At 53.6% G+C, this 24,418-nt stretch overlaps 8 protein-coding genes; 6 read left to right on the top strand and 2 right to left on the bottom strand.

Annotated features, from left to right (window-relative positions):
• Positions 1–2,249: 2,249 nt before the first annotated feature.
• RCC_00336 (related to heterogeneous nuclear ribonucleoprotein) lies at positions 2,250–3,872 on the top strand (the record flags this gene model as incomplete). XM_023765488.1 has 7 exons in its annotated part: positions 2,250–2,361; positions 2,414–2,472; positions 2,548–2,649; positions 2,702–2,911; positions 2,961–3,012; positions 3,063–3,547; positions 3,603–3,872. 7 exons carry the CDS (start codon positions 2,250–2,252, stop codon positions 3,870–3,872), a joined length of 1,290 nt encoding a protein of 429 aa, XP_023621256.1.
• A 267-nt stretch (positions 3,873–4,139) lies between these two features.
• Positions 4,140–5,285, bottom strand: RCC_00337 (related to ornithine transporter 2; the record flags this gene model as incomplete). XM_023765489.1 has 5 exons in its annotated part: positions 4,140–4,175; positions 4,229–4,467; positions 4,521–4,651; positions 4,704–5,175; positions 5,231–5,285. 5 exons carry the CDS (start codon positions 5,283–5,285, stop codon positions 4,140–4,142), a joined length of 933 nt encoding a protein of 310 aa, XP_023621257.1.
• Positions 5,286–6,036: 751 nt separating this feature from the next.
• On the top strand, positions 6,037–7,971 carry RCC_00338 (uncharacterized protein; the record flags this gene model as incomplete). The annotated part of the gene is made up of 1 exon (XM_023765490.1): positions 6,037–7,971. The coding sequence occupies one exon, from the start codon at positions 6,037–6,039 to the stop codon at positions 7,969–7,971; it is 1,935 nt and encodes a 644-aa protein (XP_023621258.1).
• Positions 7,972–8,459: 488 nt separating this feature from the next.
• RCC_00339 (uncharacterized protein) lies at positions 8,460–10,284 on the top strand (the record flags this gene model as incomplete). XM_023765491.1 has 9 exons in its annotated part: positions 8,460–8,856; positions 8,999–9,282; positions 9,333–9,379; positions 9,437–9,507; positions 9,557–9,741; positions 9,821–9,863; positions 9,922–9,963; positions 10,016–10,099; positions 10,151–10,284. 9 exons carry the CDS (start codon positions 8,460–8,462, stop codon positions 10,282–10,284), a joined length of 1,287 nt encoding a protein of 428 aa, XP_023621259.1.
• A 638-nt stretch (positions 10,285–10,922) lies between these two features.
• On the top strand, positions 10,923–11,280 carry RCC_00340 (uncharacterized protein; the record flags this gene model as incomplete). XM_023765492.1 has 2 exons in its annotated part: positions 10,923–10,934; positions 10,990–11,280. The coding sequence occupies 2 exons, from the start codon at positions 10,923–10,925 to the stop codon at positions 11,278–11,280; spliced, it is 303 nt and encodes a 100-aa protein (XP_023621260.1).
• Positions 11,281–14,212: 2,932 nt separating this feature from the next.
• RCC_00341 (uncharacterized protein) lies at positions 14,213–17,098 on the top strand (the record flags this gene model as incomplete). XM_023765493.1 has 2 exons in its annotated part: positions 14,213–14,600; positions 14,658–17,098. The coding sequence occupies 2 exons, from the start codon at positions 14,213–14,215 to the stop codon at positions 17,096–17,098; spliced, it is 2,829 nt and encodes a 942-aa protein (XP_023621261.1).
• A 586-nt stretch (positions 17,099–17,684) lies between these two features.
• Positions 17,685–20,156, top strand: RCC_00342 (uncharacterized protein; the record flags this gene model as incomplete). XM_023765494.1 has 6 exons in its annotated part: positions 17,685–17,808; positions 17,911–17,950; positions 18,008–18,359; positions 18,413–18,917; positions 18,967–19,050; positions 19,105–20,156. The coding sequence occupies 6 exons, from the start codon at positions 17,685–17,687 to the stop codon at positions 20,154–20,156; spliced, it is 2,157 nt and encodes a 718-aa protein (XP_023621262.1).
• Positions 20,157–20,989: 833 nt separating this feature from the next.
• On the bottom strand, positions 20,990–23,353 carry RCC_00343 (probable succinyl-CoA:3-ketoacid-coenzyme A transferase (ScoT), putative; the record flags this gene model as incomplete). XM_023765495.1 has 11 exons in its annotated part: positions 20,990–21,080; positions 21,161–21,254; positions 21,306–21,341; positions 21,436–21,519; positions 21,636–21,659; positions 21,719–21,768; positions 21,892–21,989; positions 22,038–22,187; positions 22,287–22,614; positions 22,683–23,224; positions 23,291–23,353. 11 exons carry the CDS (start codon positions 23,351–23,353, stop codon positions 20,990–20,992), a joined length of 1,560 nt encoding a protein of 519 aa, XP_023621263.1.
• Positions 23,354–24,418: the final 1,065 nt, after the last annotated feature.

The following is a 24,418-nucleotide window of genomic DNA, read 5'->3' on the forward strand; positions in this document are numbered from 1 at the left end:
ACGGGCTTCTTCCCCAGCGCTTCGAACCACAGCAAAGTCTGCGCCATTCGCATCTCAACGTGAGCCCAAGAAGCTGCTGGACAAGAATCACTTTCAAAATGCTGCAAGATTTAGATCCCCAGGATGGCCCACCAATGGTCCAACAAGCTCGAAATCCATGGCATGGGCCGGTGGCTTCCTGACCGCAGCCACTGCAAAAGCATCGGGCTATCCGCATGATGAGGCAATCTCCTCAAATTGCCAGCAGCTGGCCTCGCCGGAAGCATGATCCTTCTTCTGTTGCGAGAGGGTTTCGCTCACTTCAACGTACTTTTGTGTTCTCAACCTCGGCAAGATGGACTTGAAAGGCAGCGGGAACCAGTTCATGTTACTTGGACGTCTCTTCAGGCTGGCGCATGGCGAAAGCAAGCTTGACGGGAAAATTCGGCGCACGGGTTGGTCGATTGCTTGCCGGTCTCGTAGCCTGTCCACATATACAGAAGCTTGCCATCTCATATCGGCTTCAGACTGCCCATACATGATCTGCCTTTGTCAGTCTGGCGTAAGCTAGACTCTCTGCCGTCTGCTTTCGACGGCCAGTGATGCAACAACGTGCTGCAATCTGGCTGTGCTTCTAGCATTTCTTGCCGTCTGAGAATGCTCAGTGCCAACGGCCTCTGTGTGAAAATGACTGCATACTTCGACATTCTTCCGCCTGTGCTGGCTTCAGCCTCCAGCCGCAGAGGAGGCCCCTCCTGTTGTTGAGCATTCAGATTGATGTTCAATATGACACGCCAACCAGAGACGCTCTCGCCGTTCATGAGCTCTTTCAAGACGATGCATCTTACTATACTCTTGACGCTTATTCTGTCTGCGGAGAGACCTAAACCGAAGCAGAAGTGGAGATCGACATTCTTTTCTCCCTGACGAAACGGTCATTCTCTCTCTCTCTCGACGGTAGCAAACGGCGTCCAACGCCTTGGCTTGCCAAATGTGGGGACCTGGTATAGCCATATCAATTCTTCATGGTGCTCTTCGAATCTCCAGGAAACCGGTCGCCGCATTGGAAGCCAACTCAGATGAGAATGTGTTGTGGTTCTCGTCCCGAACCTCGGAACTATGCTCGAAAGGCCACCACGCTGCAATGTAGCGTTGGAAGACCGCTGGTTGGAGACGAGATATTCAAATCCTGGCCATCAACCAGTCGGCATATTGCCCGGTGCTTGGCATGGCTGTTCAATCACGTCGTCCTCTGTCATCTCGCTGGGAATCACCGCGAGGAGGCCATGCATCCTGTTGACTTTTGAGTCCACCAAATGGCAAACAGGACTGGTGCTCAAAGCCTTGCCGTTTCACCTGAGAGTATTCGGTCTTCGATCTTACCGCTGGCAAAGCCTATTTGAGCATTTCCCTGGCCTGCTCCAGGGCGGAGATCATTGCTCGGAGAATGTGCTGCGCGTTGCGGCGCTCTCCCGTGCCTCAGCTGTTGCCGCCTCGCGCTGTAGGATCTCCGACACGGCAAAGTACACTCTGCGAATCTCCACGAGCTCAGTTGCCGACACCTGGTCAGGACGATGGGGAAGTCCTTGCGCGAGTCGGAGTTCATTGACTTGCGGAGGCGCTATTGCTGTATCACAATGCGGTGGTTTGCTCTCGCATGTTTGGTTGGCACCCCCTCTCCTGAGGACGGCTTAAGCCGCAACGCCAAGAGAAGTTCGGGCTCCTTGTTGTTCAGCGCACAGCCAGCCTTGCCTTTCCTTGCACACACACACGCCATGGCGCCCTTGTCGGTCCCCTCGCCGCCTCCTCTCCCTGCCGCGGCAGACCCTCGGCTGCGTGACCTCGAGCGCCTGGCGTTGCGCAAGCGCATGGGAATGCACCCCTTCACTCCGCAGGTGTGTATCGCTTGCGCCAGGACGACCCTAGGGCACCCTCCGCCCCTGAGGCTCCATCTATGCACCAGGCATCCAAGGAGCTCATACGAAATGTCGCCGGCTAGAGCAATACCACAGACGCGAGAGGCTATACGTGACATGTGCTAAACTCAGAGCTAACATATGATGAATCAGCGATCTCGTGACCGCCGTGACCGTTCCCGCTCGCCTGCCCGCCGAGGCAGCCGCTACGACGACCGCAGCAGGTCTCCTTCTCGCGAGCGTGACCGCGACTACGACCGCAGAGACCGTCGCCGTGACGCACCATCAAACGGCAACAACTACGACGATCGCGCCAGTCGCCCTTCCCGCGAAAACCACCACTCCGACAAGCCCATGATGGCGAACAACAATGGTCCACGCGACTCTCAGCAAGACCGCCGTGTCTACGTCGGCAACCTCTCCTACGACGTCAAGTGGCACCACCTCAAAGACCACATGAAGGCTGGTAAGTTTTCTCACTTTTCTGACTGCAGGCCACCGCTGACACGTGTATCTAGACAACACTTTGGAGGTGCTGTTCGCAGACGTTCTACTACTTCCGAACGGAATGAGCAAGGTAAATTATGTRCAGGCTGGCTGACGGCATTGTCGGTTTTTGAGGGCAGTGAGTTGACATGGGGATTTGGGATAGGGTTGTGGTATTGTGGAGTATGCGACTCGGGATCAGGCTCAGACTGCCATCAACACGCTCAGCAACACCCCGCTTATGGGACGGCTTGTCTACGTCCGCGAGGTATGTATGCGCCAGGGACATTTCACGAGACATGCGCTGACACTTCTTGCAGGATCGCGAGACCGAGTCCCGTCCCCCTCAGCCTCAGCGTGGAGGTTTCGGTGGAGGTTTCGGCGGCCGCGGAGGCTTCCAGGGCCCGTATGGTGGAGGTCCCGGAATGGGCATGCACGGCGGAATGCACGGCGGTATGCACGGCGGTATGCACGGCGGTATGCATGGCGGTATGCACGGCGGTCCAGGACGCCAAATCTTTGTCTCCAATGTTTGTATACCCGCCACCGCCCTAACGAACTATCACTAACTTTCAACAGCTTCCGTTCTCCGTCGGCTGGCAGGACCTCAAGGATCTTTTCCGCCAAGCTGGTAAGTTCACTCAATGGTCTGGTAATGGGAAAATCTAATCCTCTCTGCAGGTAACGTCGCCCGCGCAGATGTCCACACTGCCCCAGACGGCACAGCCAAAGGCTCTGGTGTAGTTGCATTCGAGACCCCAGAAGACGCYCAAAACGCCATTCAACACTTCAACGGCTACGACTGGCAAGGCCGCGTTCTGGAAGTTCGCGAGGATCGCTATGCACAGGCTGGTGGATTCGGCGGACGCGGAGGTTTTGGTGGACGTGGCGGCTTTGGCGGTCGCGGCGGCTTCGGCGGCCGTGGCGGCTTCGGCGGTGGCTTCAACGGACCGTACGGTGGAGGCGGTGGAGGCTATGGTGGAGGCTATGGTGGAGGCCGTGGAGGATTCGGCGGTGGCGGATATGGTGGAGGTGGTGGTTTCGCTGGCGGTCAGGGTGCAGCTCCGCCTGGCGCCTCTGCAGCCAACGTTCCCACTGGCCCCAACCCCTTCATCGACGGCGTCGTCTCTGGCGGCGAGGCAAGCGCTACTATCCACGTCAAGAACGTGAGTACACCCCAAACATATCTTCAACAACATCGCTTGCTAACCTTGACAACAGCTACCATGGAGCACCAGCAATGAGGACCTGATCGAGCTCTTCGTCACCATCGGCAATGTTGAGAAGGCCGAGATCCAGTACGAGCCAAATGGCCGCTCTCGCGGCACTGGTGTCGTTCTCTTCGGCAGCCAACAAGACGCTGCTACCGCTATCGAGAAGTTCCAGGGCTACGCCTACGGCGGCCGCCCGCTTGGCCTCGACTACGCCCGCTACCCCGACGGCGGCGCTATGGAGGGTCAGGAGCAGACGATGCAGGAGCAGATGATGTAGACCCGCACTGGGTTCTCATCACATCACTTTTCACATCACTGGCCAGCCCGCGAGCTAAAACGTTCATGCGGCGATGGTCTGTAACATATGGCGTGCATCAGAGGGCCAGATGTCCTCCAAAAAAGTGCTCACTTGGGATCATGTAACAACAGTTGCTTCAGATTCTGGGCCAATGGAAAATGAGCACAGCGGAGCAACGGTCTAGACTAGAGTCGTCCAGCACCAGCTTGCAGGCCTACTACGGGTAGCAAACTAGGGGGCAGATTCTCAATGAGCTAGCAATTTCATCATCCACTCATAAACCTGATTATGCTTGTCAGCCGCGTGAATGTTAGAAGTAGTATGGGGTTACTGACTGCCCACTGCACTGCATTCACCAAGAATGCTCTCACGCTGCAGACACCCAAGCCACGAAAGAACACTGCCTTGCCTTCGGTCTGATATGCTTGCTTGGCAATGTCGAAGCTGCTAGGTCTTCCCCTTATCATGTCCTTGTTGCTGGCTCCTCCGAGCAGCGGCTGGCTCGCGGCATGTGAAGTAGCGACCTTGCTGGCAGACACAAGGTCCCACGTTTGCACACGCGTTTTTATGACATCTGGTGAATATTGATCAGCATTGTGGAAACACTGCGGACGTCTCGACGCATACCCAATGGAAAAATGGACGCCCAAGTCACGACGCCTGCCAGGCCTCCACACAGAAGGACCTTGAGCGCTTGCTGGTTTCGGCTATCATCCTCATGTGTGACACTACGCTTACTCAATTCGTAACTCCAGAAACTACAACACATTCAGTAAGACACATTCATTAACAGGGCGTTGTTCGACTTACTAGAATCCATAACCCACGGCATCGCGAACGCTGGTGATAGCACCACCCAGATACAATCCTCGTACCTTCCCAGCTTCCCAAAGCTCACGCGTAATCTGCAAAGATGATCGAGGAGGCTGACTGACTTGAGCTCTACATTTGACCAGCTCAGTGGGGGCCGAGACGAAGAAGATAGCGAGGCCTCCGAGAGCACCGGCAGTCCAGATGCTCCACCCAGAAGGCCGATCCGGTAGATCTTGCAGATTTCCTGAGTTGATCAATGCTAAGCTACGGTTGTAGGTTACGAATAGTAGGGCATTGAGTGCTCCATATCCGAGTATAGGAGCCGCAGCTCCTTGGGCAAATGACGTCCAGCGTTGGTATGGCCTTGGAACATTCTGACTTGTCGTCGACGCGGAGGTTATGGATACATTAGGAGAAGTTTGAGAAGGCCCGGCTTGCAGCTTTGTCTTGATGATGTCCAAAGGGTTGCCTATGGTATCTTTCAGCATGGCACATACTCATAACCAGGCAGACGAAAGACTGACCAACTAGAATGCCGACAGAGCCTGATATGTAGCCAGCCCAGAAGTCAGCGGACATCCTGAGAAGGAGTAAGGAGCTGGATGATGGATGCGTTCGTTCAGACCATTGTCAACTATGGATGCTCGAGACTAGATACGGTTTGGAGTTTGCAAGTTGACTGTTGGCGAAATTCGCTCCACACCGACAAGAGCTTGAGATCCACTTCTGAGAGCTGGACATGGCAGAACGAGCACAGCTTACAGTTTACTAGCATAAGGAGCGACGAGGAGTAAAGCGTATGTCGACCTGACTGGACGTAGGACTCTCCGCAGCACAATCCAACTACCCCAACCCTAACCCTACAAGCGCACGGGGAGCCGAAAGCGGGACCTCGGGATCATCCCGTGTGCCGATGGGCACCCGCATTGATGGACCCTGGCCGACCACGCCACCACTAGCGTCAAATGATTCATGACTTGACTTGAGCTTCGCCTTCGACAACATCTTCACATCAACCCACACAGCACTCGTACACGAAGTGCCACCAGTACTGACAAAACCCTTATCAGGCATGCGGCGACGACAAAAGCTCAGCCAGCAGCCGCAAAAGAGTCCCAGCAAACGATAGTTAATTTCGAGTATCCGACGCCGCCGAGGCCTATTCAGACAACGACTTCTTGCAACGAAAGTTGCTATCAACGCTTCGCTTTCGCGATATTCGCTCAAAGACTGATTCGCCGCAAACGCGCGAGCTCAAGAGGACGCTTCGCATTTGAAATCCCGGTCTACAACGTACGACACCATCCTCACAATCTCGAGCTTCGATTCCATGGGCACGACCACTGCACCACGACCTTGGGACCTGGGGCATCTCCAACAATTCCTACCTGATTTCTCGGATCCTGTCAACGACAACGATAGTCATGCCATTACCCATCCAGCAGACGTGAACAGAGCCTGCCATGACGGCGACGACGCCGACGGACTGGGAGACTTCTCCAGGATCTATACGTTCCTTGGACCTCAAGCTCTCATCGCTTCGAGCCGCGAGCTGGAGTCTATCCCTTTCAAAGATGACTATGTATCTGACGGAGCGGTCTATCAGCCCAGTGGGCTTCCTCAGCATCACGCAAGCTCTCCGGCTCCCACCGTTGGCATGGACAGAGTCGATGCTGTACTCGCCTTCGATCAGTCCGATTCCGTGAAGCCCGACGACAGCAATGTGGCAAACGCAAAAACCAAGAAGCAGCGGAAGAGGGCAAGATACCAGGAGAGAAAGGCTATGCTGGCAGCACAACGCAGCACTCTGTCCGAGTCCGAGTGTGACTTTGCGCTCGGCAAAGAGACGCCCGCCAGCAAAGCTTCTTCYCATGGCATGTCGACCAGGAGTATGAGTGAAAAGACGCAGAATGGTTATGCCACTCCGAGTGAGCAAGCTATTAAAGCCGTTGCAGAGGCGGCCGCACGTCAGAAGGATGAAGGGGACACCGCGCCGGAAACGCCTTGTCCGACAAAGCCGTACACTGCAAAACCGCTCGAAAACCATCCAACCAAACGTCATGCTCGTGGGGCAGCTGGAAGACTACCGGCACACTCTGGTACGGACGGAACTGGTGCCGTGGTCAGTGCTCCACAATTCGGTCCGCTACACACTGTCAAGACTCACGACCCTTGGCCACCTACCCAGGAGAAACAAGATAGTGGCCCGCCGTTTATTGTCAAGACTCACAATCCTTGGCCCTCTCCTGCTCAGCCGAAGCAGGACAACGGTTCGCCGTACATTGTCAAGACTCACAATCTCATTCCTTCCTCAATCCTGCCATCGCCGAGCAACCGCAAACCGGACGGCGCTGCGCAGACCAAAACACCTCCAAACCTGGGTAATGTTGCCGCCCCAACGCCAACGATCAAGCCCATTACTCTCCGGTCGGGAGAAGATCGAGAAATGTCCTTGTTTTTCAAAATTCTGAACGACTTTGGCTCAGATCGCAAGCATTTGGTACGGCCTTCGAACCTCACAACGCACAACTCAGACCCGACTGGCATCCACGTTTTTGTAGACGCCAGTAACATTTTCATTGGATTCGTCGATCAGCTCAAACGAGCGCGGGGTATCCACCCGAGACAGCGAGTTCCAGACGTCAATCTTTCGTTTGACAGTCTTGCACTCCTGATCGAGAGAAGGCGTCCAGTGGCAAAACGAGTACTGGTCGGATCGACCCCTCACATTGCTGCCTTCGACACGGCCAAGGCTGTTGGCTATGAGGTTTCCGTATTGGAGAAAGTGATGAAGGCGAGGGAACTCACTGAACGTGGAATCTATTTCAAGGAGCTGGATGACCGTCGCTCTGGACGAAAGTCGAGCACGAAACCGCCTCCCCACAAGATTGCACTCAAGGGTTCGGTACTCACACCCGTTGGCTCGGAAACGACCACTGCTTATGAACCTCAATTCACCCCTGTCAGTCTTGTTGAGCAAGGTGTAGATGAGATCCTACACCTGAAGATGATGGAATCCGTGCTCGATGMGGAAACGCCGGGCATCATGGTGCTAGCAACGGGAGATGCTGCCCAAGCTGAATACAGTTCTGGATTTATGGCGATGGTGGAGCGCGCTCTGCGAAAGGGATGGACTGTCGAACTGACGAGCTGGGCAAAGAATGTAAACTCCTTGTACCGACACAAAGCGTGGACGGCAGCCTGGGGAGAGCGGTTTCGAATCATCGAACTAGACTCGTACGCCGAGGAGTTGCTCGATATGTAAAAGACTTTGACAGAGATTACTCTCTGTTATGAAGCTTAGTCTTGTCTGATTAATTGATGTTCCGACCGAGGATGTCGTTCGAAGAAGTTTGGCAGGGTGCATTAATCGCCCGTTCGGTGACGACCTTCAGTGCCAAACATTCAAGATGTGCTGATGGAAATGCCAAGCTGTTACTACCTTTGATCTGATTTCTTCCATAAATAAATGTTACCCGCGGTCGCGTGCGAAAAAACAACGTGTCGGAACGTGAACGGCCTCAAGGAATGTCAGACCAGTCTTGAAGGTAAGCAATGTAACAGGATATGTGCTATCAGCGACGGGTGAAGCTGCTGAGGCTCTTCTGCTGAGGTTGCAAGGTATACTCCCAGCCGCAGATCACATCCCCAGAAACGTCATGTACTACCACACTTGGACCCGCAATATACCTGCGAGAGCTTGCCCGCACCCTACTTGAGCAATGCTGACCTCTCTTGTCTTACGCAGCCAGCATGCAAAAGATCAGCATGATTGACAACGAAGYACCTAAGATGCTTCCCGCGAAGAAGAAACCGGTCAAATCTGCTCCTGCAGTCAAAGCTCCACAACAGCCAGCAGGACAAGCCAAGGCTCCAGTGAAGAAACCCGTTATTGGCACGCCGCAAGAAGCGACTACCACTAAACCTGCAAGCAGGTCGGTTCCCGCCAAGGCACCGGTCAAGGGAGATGAAGCGGCCGTTAAAAAGCCAGCGAAAGCTCCGGTCAAGGCATCTACGGCTCAAGGTACTGTCAGCAAGGAGTCAAAACCGGTCAAGGCGGCAGGAGAAGCACTTCCTGCTCGTAGGAAGCCTGTGCCTCCAGAAGTAAGGCCGCAGAACAAGAAGCCAGCAGCGCCGAGCGCAGGTACGGGTGAGTCAAAGGACGGTTTGTCTACGCAGTCGGCTTTGCGCGCCTCGAGAGTCTTCGAAGAATGGCGCAGGCCTGCTGGTCTTGCCGCCGGACCATAGATAGTATCAAAGCGCCGAACAAGCAAGTTGCTAATTGCACCCAGGAGCCCCAAACCATGCGACAGACAGCAAGGCAGCTCCTGCGGCTAAAAGGCCCAACAAGGCAGGATCTGGAGCTACAAATACAGCTGCGAATGCGGCAAAAAATGTCGGTGGAACTGCACAGGGTGTGTTCAAAGACGTGTCCGGCACTGCCAATGGAGCGGCTGGCAACCTCGCAAAGACCGGGAAGGAAACAGCAGGTGCTGTGAAACGAGGCGACGTTAAGGGTGTCGGTACAGGTCTGGTTAAGGGCACGGGTGCTACCGTCGGAGCTGTTGGCCAAGGCGTATGTAGGCTCCATCTCTCTCGTAGTGGCATGCTGATTCAAAAACGTAGGCTGGAGCGACGGTGTCCGGGGTGGGGAAGGGAGTGAATTCCACAGTGTAAGTGTCTTCATCTGCGTTGATGGTCGTCAGAAAACAAGACTCATTATCACATAGCTCTGGACTCGGTCGCAACGTTGGCAATACCGTCGGCGGACCCGTCGGAAAGACCGTGGGCGATACGACTGGTGAGCGAGCTGCTTCATTTCCACCACTGAGAAGTACTAAACAAGAAAGGGAACCTCGGCAAGACGGTCTCTTCCACGACATCAGGATTAGGCAAGACTGTTGGCGACACGACTAGCGCAGTCGGAAGAGGCGACATCAGTGGAGTTGCTGCAGGAGCCACGGGTGGAGTTGGATCAACCGTTTCCGGAGCCGGCAAAGGTGTCGGTGGCACAGTCGAAGGCCTTGGGAAAAACGTGAGTCTGGTTCGACATTCTCAACTTCAGAACCGAGTCCAGCAAATCCGGCAGCATCGAGGAGGCTAACCGTACACAGGTCAGTGGGTACGTACCTGGGCGAGCTGGGGGCACTGTCGAAGGTAGGTGTGACTGATATGGAGACAGCGAGGGTAACAATCGTACTGACCGAAATATCAGGCCTTACGAAGGGTGTTGGCGGTACAGTAAGCGGCGTGACAGGTGAGACTAACGTTGGATTTGTCTTGCCTTGGGCTAACACTGACGATATCAGGCGGACTCGGTGAAGGCGTGACGAAGCTCGGAAAGGGCGATGTTGTTGGAGGATTAACTTCCACGGTCGGTGGAGTTGGAAAAGGTACCAGATGTTAGATTGATTCGATCGACTGTGATTCTAACATTCTCTTAGGTGTGGGAAGCCTGACACAGGGCGTCTGGGGAGGTGTCAGCGGAGGAAATCGAAAGCAGAAAGCTCCCGAACCAGCAGWGGATGAAAATAAGGCGGGAGAGGAGAGCACTGCCGATAAAGGGGACTTTTTCTAGTCCGCTCTGTCAACAACCATTGAAGATGTCTCCGAGGGCCTGGCTTGCTCAGGAACGGGAAACAATGTAACCATCAGGCCTTGAGACGCGGACAACCGCATTTCCTACCACCCGGCTCAGCATCGGTCTGTTAGTACGTCAAGCGACTCAAATCCCAATATTCTCTTCCGTAGCTGGAGGGCCAAAGCTGATAGACGGGCATTTGCACTTGGCGCGTGATACGTTGCAGTGCCGAGAGTGCAAATGCCCAGGACGCGTCGTGTGATGTGTTCGCCAGCTTGACGGAAGACCTTGACGGGGCCACGATGCTCAGCCACTGTAATGTGCCATGTTGACAAGTCACCTCTCCAAAGCAACAGCAGGAGGCACACCACCTCATTAACTTTGATATTTGGGTCGGAGTTGCGGGAGAGAAGTGGAGTGAAGTGAATAATGAAGCGAGGCGCGCGCGTCGCCCCGAGGTCGCGCCCAAGCAGACGTCAGCTTGTCTTGGCCGAGACAAAGACATCGACACCTATCTCGCCACCCTTGACTTGTCGCACCTAGCTATCGTACGCTCCAGACCCCCCTACACAATTCGTCCGTCGCGCACGAGTGTTGGGACCCTCAATCCAAAACTCCACACACCGCTCGACAAGATGTCGAAATACGTAGGCAACACTGCTGCATTAGGTGCATTCCCCCAAGTCACTAAACAGCACATAGGACGCACCGCAGGGCGCACCTCCAAACTATCCCCAACAGCACTACGACGCAGGCCCAGCCGCAAACGCAGACTTCTATCAAGGGCAACAAGGATACCCTCCACAACAAGGATATCCACCGCAACAAGGATACTACGCTGGGCCACAACCTCCACCTCAAGCGTATCAACAGTACCCGCCAGGACAACCAATGCAGTATGGAGCCCCTCCGCAAGGCTACCCGCCGCAGGGAATGTATCAAGATGACCGTGGAGGAAGAGGCGGAGGTGGAGCTGGATGCTGTAAGCTTTAAAATGGCTCACACCCTCGAGTGAACGCTGACCTTCTTAGTCGCTGGTATCTGCGCTGGACTCGCAGCTTGTTGCTGTCTTGACATGTTATTCTAGAGCGCCCCATGCGGGAAGAAAGGTCTGAGAGATGGCCAAATTACACATAATAATTGGAAGAGCAAGGCGTTGGTATATCAGCTGGCGGACAATATACGGATCAATAATCTGACTAGGCTCCCTGCGAACTCCCAGCGGATCGCATTTCGACTCATTGATTGACATTATGTGTCCAGCATTGGGTCGTAATGGACTCAGTCTGGATCTCATTCTGGATCTTGTATGGCAAGCTCCGTCAGCGTCCTAGAGACTTGAACAGACGACTTCATCCGTCATGTTAAGCGGCGATAGGTCGGTATCCTTGGCCCTGACAATGAAAGTGCGAGAGTGAAGTGACAAGCCATGGAAGAGTGCAAAGACTTAACGAGGGAAATGGGGGATGAGGAGCCATTCCAGGCATGAGTTAACGCAAGCGGAGACGACGCACGTGCATGCCAACGAATAGGCGGAACTACAGCCGAACAGGAGAACGGATCGTGGCCGCCAACCTCACCCAGCCCTCTGCTACTACAGTAAGACCGTGCTCTGGAGAYGCTCGGGCTTAATCGCAATGGAGTTAAGTCGAAGCGATGCCCCATGAATCGAGCGAGGCACTGCTGCACAACCAGGAAGGGGAGAATATGAAGCGAAACGGTAATCCACGAACCCGGTATCTGAGCAGGTCAGGGCGCACCCGACATGGCTTTTTCTTTGGAGAAGGGTATATTCGTGAAGGATGTATTTGAACGCGCCAACGACGGCAGGACTTGGAAATGGTGGTCTTCCGAACGACGTCCAGCTCACGCCGTGTGTAATCACACACATCGACGAGATCGAGGCCCAGCATTGGAACGATGATGGTGCACAACCCAATTCGTCCGAAACTGTCGAGGTCACCAGATCAGACAGCGCCAGGGAGTAATGTAAGAGCGGCGATGCCAGCGGTTTATCATTGCGCGCTGATGGAAGAGGTATGCCCTTTTGCTGAGTAACTATATGCGTTGCTGCATAAGGCCCGCGACGGATACTTTCCGCGCCGCCCGAAGTTGAGTGAAGTTTCATGGTACTGTACTACCGTAGAAGGGATCATCGCGACGCAGCCGACTCACATGGGTGAACGACACAAGAAAGGTACGAGATCGATGAAGGAAGTGTTGCAGACAAAGTCATGAAAGACTATCCAAGCTCCACATCATCCGAGGAAAAGACCAGAGAGCTTGCACATAGGCTTGCTGCTGCTGTTGCCCTGTACATGCGATTTGGAGCATGCTCCGCTGGGGAAGGATTCCGAGTGGAGTTCACCTAAAATTCAATGGATTACCTTAAAAGTACGGAGTAAAGTGTTCGCATGCCAATGCACAGCGTGGTCGCTCAGCCCGCTCAAATGAAGGGTTCAATGACCAAGGTTCCCTGAAAATGCACCTCGCCGCCTTTTCGATCACGCCCGTCAGAGATCACCGATGCAAGGATTTGGGCTCAGTGCGAGGCCCGAGTCGGCAACTACTTCGACAACCGGTACGGTCATCGAGGCGACAAAGTGATCGATCGAATGGAACATTGACTCATCGACCGAGACCACCATTGTGCCCTTGAATGACTGTCAACTGGACTGTCATAGACTGACATACCGACTGGGTACCGTGGATGGCAACCAAGGAGTCAGGACACGTTTCTGCTCTCAGATAACATCAACGGCACCGGGAGTAGCGTGTTCAAAAAAGGGTCGTCTCACCCGACGCAGGACATTAAAGCATGATCCATGCCATGAGCAGATCGATCGGAAACATCCTTGTTCACGTCGCATGCTTGCGCAAGCTTTAAGCAAGTGGCGACTATTGCACGACGTGCGGTCATACCAGAGCATATCGCTCGGAGATTATTCCGACAGGATTGTTCATCGAGATTTGCGCAACGGAAACCGAATAAAATGGAAAGAGATGAGAGCGCGATAGAAGGCCACACATTCCGATTAAGCGCCTGTGTGTCTGGAAGCGGCTGCATGGCCGTGATCAAAAAATCCCAAGTCCATCGCTAAAATTCACATCACACCWCCACCTAGAGGACCTGCAATCGACGATGTTTTTCAGCGGCGCACGAACGATCATGACGATGTTTCCTGTCCGCCTGGAATTTGAGGCTCGAGGAGAATTACCACACATGGTCTGGGGTACAGTTCGGTACCTTTATGCCGTAGTGTTGCTGCATGGAAGTTGACAACAGGGATCAGTGCGTCGATACGATAACAATTGAAGCGGTGTTGCATACAATAGTTAGACACAAGTGATGGGGTGAATACATGTTACATGTAGGTGAGAGCTGCCACTTGATGAGTAAGGAGTCTCGACGCCTTGGCAGTGTCAGGAGCAACGGCACGGGTAGCCCAAGGGCTGGAGCCATCGTAGATCTGGCCAGACCCTCGATCCAAGGGACTGGCCAGTTTTCCGGGCATCGACGCGAGACCCGCAGAGTCTCGATCATCTCACGATGTTCAACTTTACCCTGGCGCGCCGCGTCCGATTGCGTCGGGAGATACGATTGATGGACGTGGCCACGAGTGTTCAGTTTCGAGGGAGCGTCTCCAGGATCGCGATGACTTTTCGACTTCACTCATCATAGCCGCCCTGATATCGACCATTTTCGCGGTCTGTCGTCGGTCGGAAACAATCCACATGCCTGCTTGCCACACACTTGCCATCTACTGGCCGTCTACGAGAACACACTACGACTCTGGGACTACGACATAAACAGTGACTCCACCTCATCGTACCGATTGACTTGAGCCGACTGAAGTGGACCCGGCCCTTGCATACGAAACTGCCCCATTTCGATGGATCTGGTGTAATCGCACATTCCACGGCCATGGCTGCTATTCACCCTCGCCGCCAGGCGGCGAAGAACTCGGTGTCGCTTGCTCACGTTCAGAGGCAACGGAAGACGCCTAGTGACCCCGATRGCAAGAAGAGCAATTCGCCCGACACGCCTTCGAATCTGGAAGCGCTGGGAAGGGGCAGTTCGGGAGAAAGCTCAAACGCAGACCAGTGGTTCAACGAATCCAACGCAGTGGTTGGTAACGACGGGAGCTTTGCTGATAATGATCCGCCGTTCTTCCTGCGCAACAACTCGTCTTCGCAGACGCCGCCCGACGCTCAGCAACTGTCACAACCTGCAATGGGCGTAGACTTGCTTCACCAGCGCATCGATCTCGCCCACATGGGTACCGACGGAAATAGCACGGAGGATTATCGCGGTAAGATATTGGAGTTGGCGACGTCATCTCGTGAATCCTTGCTGATTGAGTGTTCAGGTGTCATTGACGATCTCACCATCGAGAACAAAAAGCTCAAGAGGAGGTTGAAGAAGTACGAAAAGTTGCATGATGCCCACCTTCGCGACGAGAAGCTATTCGAGGTTCGCTTTCATGGGTTACCCGCGGATAAGAAGTTGGAGCTTGAGGCAACATTGCAAAAGTTTGCGGCCAGTCTCGGAAACAACCAATTTCCAGCCAATGGATACGATGGGCTCATGCCAACGTCATTGAACAAGAATGCCTCGCCGATGCCCAACACAGACTCGGCATATGCTTCAAACTCTGCTTCAGGAGCAGGTTCTTCTGCACGATCAGCTATCGAGACTGGATCTGGGACATCAAGCGGCCAGGGCGCATCCACGCGCCGAGACAACGCCATCCACAACTATCTCCATCACATGCCCGAAGGCTTGCTTCCGCAAACAGCCCCGGCAAACATGACGGAAGGGTCCCGGCAGAAAATGGTAGTGCGCCGCCTCGAACAGATCTTCGCGGGCAAAGGTGCTGCGCTCCATGGCCATCAGCATCCTCAGCAGCAGCAGGAAGTTTCACAATCGGCCGCTCGTGCCGATAAGGCGGGATACCCAGGTCAACCCACAAGGCAGGAGGGGGTACGCGAGGCTCACATCATGACTGCAGAGGGTGAACAACAAGCCGAATCGGCGGACATCTCCAGCGGCAAGGTGTCGCCGTACAGTCCGTCTAGAGATAAAGAGAACAAGTCTCCAGAGCAGAATCCAGCCCAGCGACCAGAAGGAGAACAAAGACCGACACGTCCCCTGGACCTAGATCCACATAGGGCACAGGTACCCGCAGACAACATGCGGTACATACGACATTTGGGCTTTGTGGACCACAAGTCGCCCAGCACAGCAGAAGAAGGAGAAGGATGGGTGTATCTCAATCTGCTGATAAACATGGCCCAATTGCACACCATCAACGTCACCACTGAGTTTGTGCGCAAAGCCCTAGTAACGCGCAACTCCAATTTCGAAGTCTCCAGCGATGGTCGCAAAGTCAGATGGAAGGGAGCCTCGTCCGGTACACCTGGGAGCAGCACGGCAGGTGGATCCAGCACCAGCCATCTTGGCGTCGACACCCCGGAAGGCCAGAGTCCACGCAAGCGACCGAAGCTGGCACATCGCGATAGCTATCGCTCGCAGACAATGAACACGGAAAACAAGCTTGTTTACACTCCCATGTTTTGGAATCGGAGCAGCACAGACGGAACCAGTTACACGTCAGAGGATGAGGAGAGCATGTCACCACCTGGTCAAGCACCTACTGCTGGTCACTCTTCTGGTCTGACAAGCACGGGCGTGCACACCACAGTGTCGAAGAAACGCCAAAGAGCCAATGGCCCAATCATCTTCTACCAGAACGCGCGTTTCTGTACGGATCTCAGCGGTGATCCTGAAGCGCAGTACAATCGCAATGCGCCGCTCTACTCACCTACCACCGAGATCGCCATTGGGGAACTGCGCACCAACTCGTCTGAGCAACCAGCGGAGAAAAGAGGGCCGTTAGAACGAGCTTCTGTGCTTCCCCCGCCGATGGATCTGAACGACAACCCGATTCCGGAATCGAGGGAGATCTCATTTCCATCGCCTTGTGACACGCCGCCTTTGGAGCCGACAGGAAGCTCTCAGCCAGTCAACCTTGAAGTTTCGGGCATTGGTGGTGTGTGGCCAGCGGACCATTTTGCTATAGATGTTGAAAGCCGCCACGTCAACTCTGACCGGAGGAAGAACCTACCACGGACGCATCGGCAGTATCTATCGACCAGGTTTGCTTCGCTGTGGCCAAGCTCCGCCGTTGCTCCTGCCCCACCATCACTCCCTGGCGATGGGGAGAAGATTTTCAAAACAGTTAGGAAAGACCTGCCACCCTCTGAGTTACCGCCTGCACTCTGCTTCGTGTCGCAAAGCGACGACACTGAGTCAGACAACGAGGACGACGAGGGATCCAGCTCACCAATGTCTGACAACGAATCGGTGCCTTCGGCCAAACCCCAGCCTGTTCAATTGCAATACTTCGGGTCGGAGCAGGGGGAGGACGATTACGACGATGACATGGACGACGACGAATCCGATGGCTCCGTCGACATGTTAGCTGCGGCTCGACAAATGGATCCCGAAGCCATTCGTCTGCGAGAGAGGGAGTATGACGCAGACATGGCAGAGCGTTTGGCCGAGGAGATTCMAACTGGCAGCAGCGCCGCCACTGCAGGAGGCGGCAGCGGCAATGTATCCCCAGCACACGGCTTGTCTGGCGAAGAGTATAGGAAAGCGCTGGCAGAGCATCGTGCTCGAGGGCGTATGTTGAGGAGATCCGCAACGGCTGATAGCATGAAGGTGCAAGTGCAGGGCGCTCGAGCATCGTCTACTGACAGTCAAGATGGAGACGAGGATGAAGAGATGGACGACATTGCGTCTTAGTTCGCTCACTTGGTCATTTACCTTAGTTTTGCGTAACGGATATACCCTGTACATGTTTCGCTCGGATCTCTTGATTCTGTCCGGTATTAGAAACGTGAAATTGATGTTCAAGCTCTCAGTTTTGATAGAAGTACTCGAGTACAGTAAGGTACTCCGTTGTACTAGGTATGTAGTACAGAACGTGGATCGCCATGCCGAGAAGCAGAAGCGGAAGCAGCGCCTAAAAGGCATGAAGGCTTGGCGTGACGCTGGTCTTCTTCCAATCACAGCTCAGAGACAACCTCGAAGACATTGACACTTTCCCTCTTCCCTTACGTCAGGGCTTCGCCGTCAACACACCACCCTGTGACCCGACCTCTCAGAACGAGCCGAAGTGAATCCATGCACAAATGACTCGTGGACTGTGCCGAGCTCGTGTATAATCGTGCAAAGCAGTCTGCTGAAGAAGCGACCCAGCTAGTGCGGGTCGAGCACTTGGGGAAACATTGTCATCCCAGGCGACGAGGGGCAAATCCGCCGTCGGAACGACAAAAGGTCGCCAGATACATCTCCGATCTTCAAGTGCGATCGGTCAGTCAGTCATACCATGGACCCGCAACTCATGGAAACGCAACCGTACGGGGACGCCGCTTTGCAGCCGCCTCAAGCAGAGGTCAATGACTTCCTCCGCAAGAAACGAAAAGCTCGAGAGCACAAAGCCTGCTATCCTTGTAAGTCTGATGATCATGAAAGGCACAGAGAATTTCCCAATGTCTTATCAATAGGCCTTTTCATATCGGAGACACCTGCTTACCTTCCATACTTTCGCCTAGGTAGGAGACGCAAAGTAAAGTGTGACTTGTCCAGGCCTTGGTAGGATCATGATTGCCATGCAGTACGTCTTGGGATCTACCATGCTGACACTTGCAGTCAAACGTGTAGAGATCGCGACCACCCTGAGCTCTGCTCGTATCACCCGCCAAGCAAGCGGCAGAATGTGGATGGTAATTCGAATGCGGGCTTGTCAAGACCTACCGACGATGAATCGCACGGCTTGCAAAGACCTCAGGATCCGGGCTATGTGATGCTGGAGAGGAACGCCTTTGATCTGCTGTGCYATAAACTCAATGGCTTGGAGAATTCCATTGCGGATCTCAGACGTGAGATACGTCAGAATTCCTACGACGAGAACAACGGGGTTCATGAAAGCGACGGTAGTAGCGAAGGTCCACGTGCGCAGACGCATGCCGATCTGCATGGCCTACATACGACGAATCAATCCGTGAGTGCCGTTTGACCAGTATGGTTTCAATCGAATCTGCTGACACTTTTCAGGGCGAGATTGTACACCTTGGCGGCGGGTCGGTACCAGCCATGATATACGCCATAACTCAAGGACATCCGTCTAGCGGGGCGGAGCAAACACAACTTCAAGAGTTCCTGGGCAAATCGGTGCTGCCTCTTTTTGGACTCGACAATGAGTCTGCCATATATCCGTTTGTTGACCTCTGGGGCTTACCGCATGGTTCATTACAGCGCGCTCGGGAGCTATCGAAGGCTCTGCCAGGCGATGCACAGATGCTGAGTCTCTTTGCCTCGTATAGAGACATGGGTCATATCATCTACCCCGGTCTCGCTGAGCTGGATCAGCTCGAGTCAGACTTGGCCGCTTTCCTCGTCGACAGGTCGTCGTTAGCCAACCCGGACGATGGGGTGACAGAGAATACCATTCATGGACGCTCATTCTACTGGCTTGGCATGCTCTTCGCAGTCCTCGCGAGTGGTGCACAATGCAGCGCGCTAACGCGAAAGGAACGTGAATTGACATCTCAAGTTTATGGTAAGTTTTGATTCATCTGTCTTGCCTCTCATAATGCTAACATTCACAGTTTGTTGCGGGTTCGAATGCCTGCGCTTCACGAATTTCCTGTCGCAGCCTCACGTCGAGAGCATCCAGGCGTTGTTGATTATTGGTATATTTGGTACGAATGCAGAATTTAAATTCTCACCTGCTGATTCTATAACAGGCAATGTAATGACGAATAACATGAACGCGGGAACAGCATGGTCGCTGTTGGGGCTCACGATACGACTCGCGCAAGGCCTAGGGCTTCACCAAGCGTGTCCACCTCACATCCCTGCGGAGAAGGTGTTTCCTCGATCTCGGATCTGGTGGGCGATAATATGGCAAGATAGCCTTCTCTCCATCACGTATGACCGCAACGCGGCGCTGGATGTCAACACAATGCCAATGCCTCAGCATTTTGGACCCGTGAGCTCTTACCACGCTGCAATGTACAGGATGTGCAGGCTATCGCTCGACATCATCCGCGATAGAGCAAAGCCCTGCGCGGCCCGCGACCATGTTGCGAGAATTAATCAGCATCGCGAGGAGATATCAAGCATCATGCGGGATGCTGTTGAGCATCTTCGCGATTCGCGCCAGTGCAACACCAGCAAGGAAACGCTGGAGCACTGGGCTCTATACTTGCATACCAGCTATGCAACGTCAGAGCTATGCAGGCCAGCAGTCAGTCCGAGCACCTCTAGTGAGATTGTCAAATCCTTCAAGCCGGTCTGCATCGAGAACCTCGTCAATACGATTGAAGCGTTCCTCGGCTTAAACAACATCACCTTCTTCGCGAGGCAATCATGGGCCGCTGTCCACCGAGGGCTCAGCTCGGCCCTGCTATTAGGCATTCTCGGCGAACACCGGCATAACGAGCGGGCACGAAAGCTCATCGGACGCTTCGTCACCCTCATGAGCCAGATCACTTCCACTGTAGATCCCACCGAAGTCTCTGGCCCAGTTCATCGTGGCATTCAGGCTCTGAGAAAATTGAAAATAGAGGAGAATCAGACTGGTTTCACAGACTCTTTGACAACGCCAAAAGAGTCGGCCGGTACATCGGTCGATGGAAATGGGAACGGCGAGGTGAAGCTGGACCACAGCCAAATCTTCACGCCCTCGAGCTCTGATACGCCTGCCGAGGAGTTCTCTCCGTATTCTGTCCTCAATACTATCTTATGGGGAAACAATGCTGGCGCTATGCTTGACGGCGAGACTGCCCCAATGTAAGAAGCCCGAGGTAGATGTACGAGGAAATAGATGAAGGAACGTAATGTTTGTATATCCAGAGGTTATAATGAGGTAAGACCAAAACACTTTCATTTCGAATGAGACTACTTCGAGGAATTTACGACAAAGCAGTGCATCAAGGATGGCAAGCTTGGCCTCCTCATTTGAAGGTACTGACATCATATACCACGAGAGACGAAGTTACATACAACGTGTGGCGTGTAATCATTTGGCTCAGATCTTGGCTGGCTTGAGAGAAGAAAACAAGACTGGATATGGCACGGCAGCATAGCCGGCTGGAAAGAGCAGGAGACAAGAGAGCTTGGCACAGCTCCAGGTCGACCGGAAAGAAGAAAAGCATCAGAGCATGATGCAGCTCAAGGCCATCTTCAGAAGAAAGCGGAATGAGGAAAGAATGGCGTATTGGTGCAGCTGAAGGCGGCTTGAGGATGCTTGTATGGGTGGTGGCGGTGGAGAGTGATGATACGGATCAGATTGGCAGTAGGGAAAGAAGCTGCCTGACATTTTCATCCTTTGTAGCTACCTAGCAGCTGCTTGCACCTTTCTACCATTTGAGAGTTACCTGGAGTCAATGCCACGCCGCATCTTTATCTTGTACGATGGCAATATCCTCATCAACGCGGAAAGAGTTTCAGTAATCCTGTGAGTTCATTACAATGAGTAGTGACGTGAGTCTTTTGAGGTTGTCGAACGAAGGCACCATTGCCTCAATGCGCAATTGAGGGAAGGGCGGTGTGTACCTAACATGTATTCCCCAATTTTCAACRTCACACGTCAAATACACTCATAACAGATACGTACAAGCCCGTCCGCTATTGTTGCATAACTGTCAACTTCTCCGAGATCTTGAATGGCGCCTCAGTCTTGGCCTTGATCTCATCTACAGTGACGCCTTCTGCATGTCTACAAGCGAAGTTTAGAAGTTAACAAATGGCGTAGACATAGAGAGAGGGCTGCGGGACATGTGCAGACACGCTACTTACTCAATCAAGGTCAAGCCAGAAGTGAAGTCCACGTCAAATACAGCGAGCTCGGTTATGATAAGGCTCACACACGATTTTCCCGTCAAAGGGAAGGCTGTGGTGAGGTTAGCTCGCTCTGTTGCAGGTGGGGATGGCAAATACATACCGCAGTGGTTGAGAATCTTGGGCCCCCCTTTCTTGTCTGTGAGGGAAAGGAAGTAGTTAGAAAGGCAGGTATAGGGTGGATAGGTGCATATCGAATACGGGAAGGGAGAAGGGGGAGGAAAGACATGTACCTGTGTGCTCCATAGTAACTACCACCTTCGTCTGTGATGGGTTGGAAACGAGATCCATCGCTCCTCCGAAGCCCTTGACCTTGCCTAGAAAAGGATCAGACACGTTCGGAAAACTTTCGATCGATGTGGTCTGAGGCCTAGCGTAATTCGAGAGCCATAGTCGAACAACTCGGTAAGCATTGTGCCCTTCAGTATCTCACCTGGTAACGCCCAGTTGGCAAGGTCTGGAACATGATGATCAGCATAATCCTTTCAAGAATCAACGAATGTGGTATCATCCTACCTCCCTTCGCGCTGACCTGCATAGCACCAAGTATAGTGAGATCGATGCGCCTATAAAAGCGGAGGCATGAAGGGTTAGCGATGCCGTGAAAAACCTCAATATGGACCAAGGTATGGCGTGGCGTAGCTCGAAAGGCATGTTCGAACCACACTGTATACTCTTCAGTATCTTACCCGCTTCTAATCATTCCAAAGCTTTCCTCAGATCCGAATACGGCAGCTCCAGGCTTCARAGTCACCGTTTCTTTTCCGGCGTTGATGAGGTCGGCGTCCTAGAGGTTTAGCCCGAGTCCCTACGCTTTGCAAGACAGGATCCTCACCTCCTCGCCCTTTTGAGGGTAGGTTCCTAATCCAAGGATGCCATTCTCACTCTGTAGCTGGACTTCCACGGAGCTGTCCACGAACGAAGGAGCAAGCATCGGCATTCCAATGCCCAGATTAGCGTACTGTCCGTTCTTGAATTCCTTTGCCTAATTGCATGATTAGCGATGTCGGACTCGACGCGGATCATGGCCTAGTGTAGTTCAAGAGACTCCTCCGAACTACCCTATATGCCTTTAGCATCTTACCGCCCTTCGAACAATCCTCTCCCGCTTGTTGGCCGTGTCTCCGCTCCCCAAAGCACCGGCTTTGAGCTCCTCGGGGCTCTTTGCATTGACGACCTTCTCAATATTCTTCTCACTTGTTGATTGAATGACTTTCGTCACATATATGCCAGGCACATGAACTGAAGCGGGATCAATCTCTCCCGGTTCCACAATGTGCTCTGCCTCCACAATGGTGACCTTTGCGTTCCTTGCCATGGCTCCGTTGAAGTTGTGTGCTGCGAATCGAAACATGACATTCCCCAGGCGATCCGCTTTCCAAGCCTTTACCAGCGCAACATCTCCTTTAATGCTGTGATATCGTCAGATCCTCAGATAGATGGATTATATCAAGCATTCATGTTCCTTCTGAATACCTACCTCTCTTCCATGACATACGGCTTACCGTCGAAGACCTTTACATCGCGTGGTGCTGAATATTTTGCGACTGAGCCATCACTGTTATGCTTCAGAGGCAGTTCACCAGTCTGTACCACCGTTCCTACCGCCGCCGGGGTATAAAACGCGGGTATGCCTTTGCCGCCAGCTGCACATCGTTCCGCCAGGGTTCCTTGTGGAGACAATTCCATCTCGATTTCGCCCTTGAGATACATGCTTTCGAACAGCTTGTTTTCTCCCACGTAGCTTGCAATCATCTTGGAGACTTGTCTCGAAGCCAGCAACTTTCCAAGACCTGACCCAGGCACACCAGCGTTATTCGAGACAGCCGTAAGGCCTTTGATATGGGGAGACCTCTCTACCGCGTCGATGAGGGTATCGGGTACTCCGCAAAGTCCAAAGCCACCGCAGAGCAGGGTAGAGTTGGGTTGCATGTCCTTGATCGCTTCTTCGGCAGAGCCGACCACTTTGTTGATTTCATGTCGGCGAGAGGATGATGCAAAGGTTCGGGCTAGATGGCGGGCCTGGAAAGCTCGTTGATCAGTCAATGATTTCGTGAGGTGTCTTGAGGAGAGCTTGGGGTTCTCTACAGTAGGTGAGGCTCGCTTCAAGTTGCTGGCCGTGCGGAAGCACAGTGTTACAGACGAGACCATGATTGCGGCTAGGCTGGACAGGAATCAATCGTCGGKGAGACAAGCAGGAGAGGGGAATAGACAGATGCACGAAACGACGCGGCCTTGCAATGCCGCGTTATGACATTATTATTGTCAGTCCTGCTCGCCAGATGGATGTCGGCATAGGAGCTCGGATGCACGAAAGCTCTCTCTCACGCCGATCAAACCCCGCTGTCGGTTTAAACAGAATCTCCCTATGCCTGTTCCTGCATCAATTCCGTGGGAGCTGTCCATACAAAAAGCGGCTCACTAGGCACTCCGCGCTGCTTTGTGGGGACGGCCCGTGTTGACATGTCACATGTCGCAGCTGTTGAGGTTGTACGTAGACCTAGGTATGTTCGCACCATGGCCACCTCCGTCCACAGTCCACCCACTTCACCCGGCGGCCGCGGCCTTGTTCCGCGAGCTCGCGACCGGGTCCGCTGAGCCCGCGCCCAGATGAGCCTTCTTCATCCACACTGATAGATCATTAACATCCGAGCAATCTCTCGACAAGTCCCGGATGCTGTCTACTTTATGTGTCCAGTATGACATTGATGATCTGTAGGGCGTGTCGGCGGTACACTAGGATTGGTCCCTACCTTATGTATCTAGCCTGTGCAGGGTGAACCGAGCAAACTTGGAAGGACCTGCTGCGCATCGAAGTTTCATGTCGAACGAAACAGCAGCGATTCATGTTTGACTGCAAAGATTGCATCCGTGGTGAAAACGGCGTCGCTGGGCGACATCATTAGCATTGCGAGGACAACGGCGATGTTGTGGTGATGTTGTTGACTTTATGTTTTTCTTGAGATTGATCGCTTAGGTATTGCCCCACCACCTGTCCGCACGACTGTTCCTCCCATACCCAGCAACTACCGTGGAGTCTTCGATCAGCGCTGCGGGCAGGTTCGCAGGAGTTCAGGGATTAGGACGACCCAGACATCTCCTTCTGTGACATTCCCGGCGTCGCGGTGTTTTGCCCCCCACCCTTGCTGCCAACAACATTGCTTTGTATTCGAACGTCCGCTTGGACAACAACCACCGCCTCTGCGCGCTGCCTGC

This window comes from Ramularia collo-cygni (assembly GCF_900074925.1).
Source record: "Ramularia collo-cygni strain URUG2 genome assembly, contig: RCC_scaffold01, whole genome shotgun sequence".
Classification (NCBI taxonomy): domain Eukaryota; kingdom Fungi; phylum Ascomycota; class Dothideomycetes; order Mycosphaerellales; family Mycosphaerellaceae; genus Ramularia; species Ramularia collo-cygni.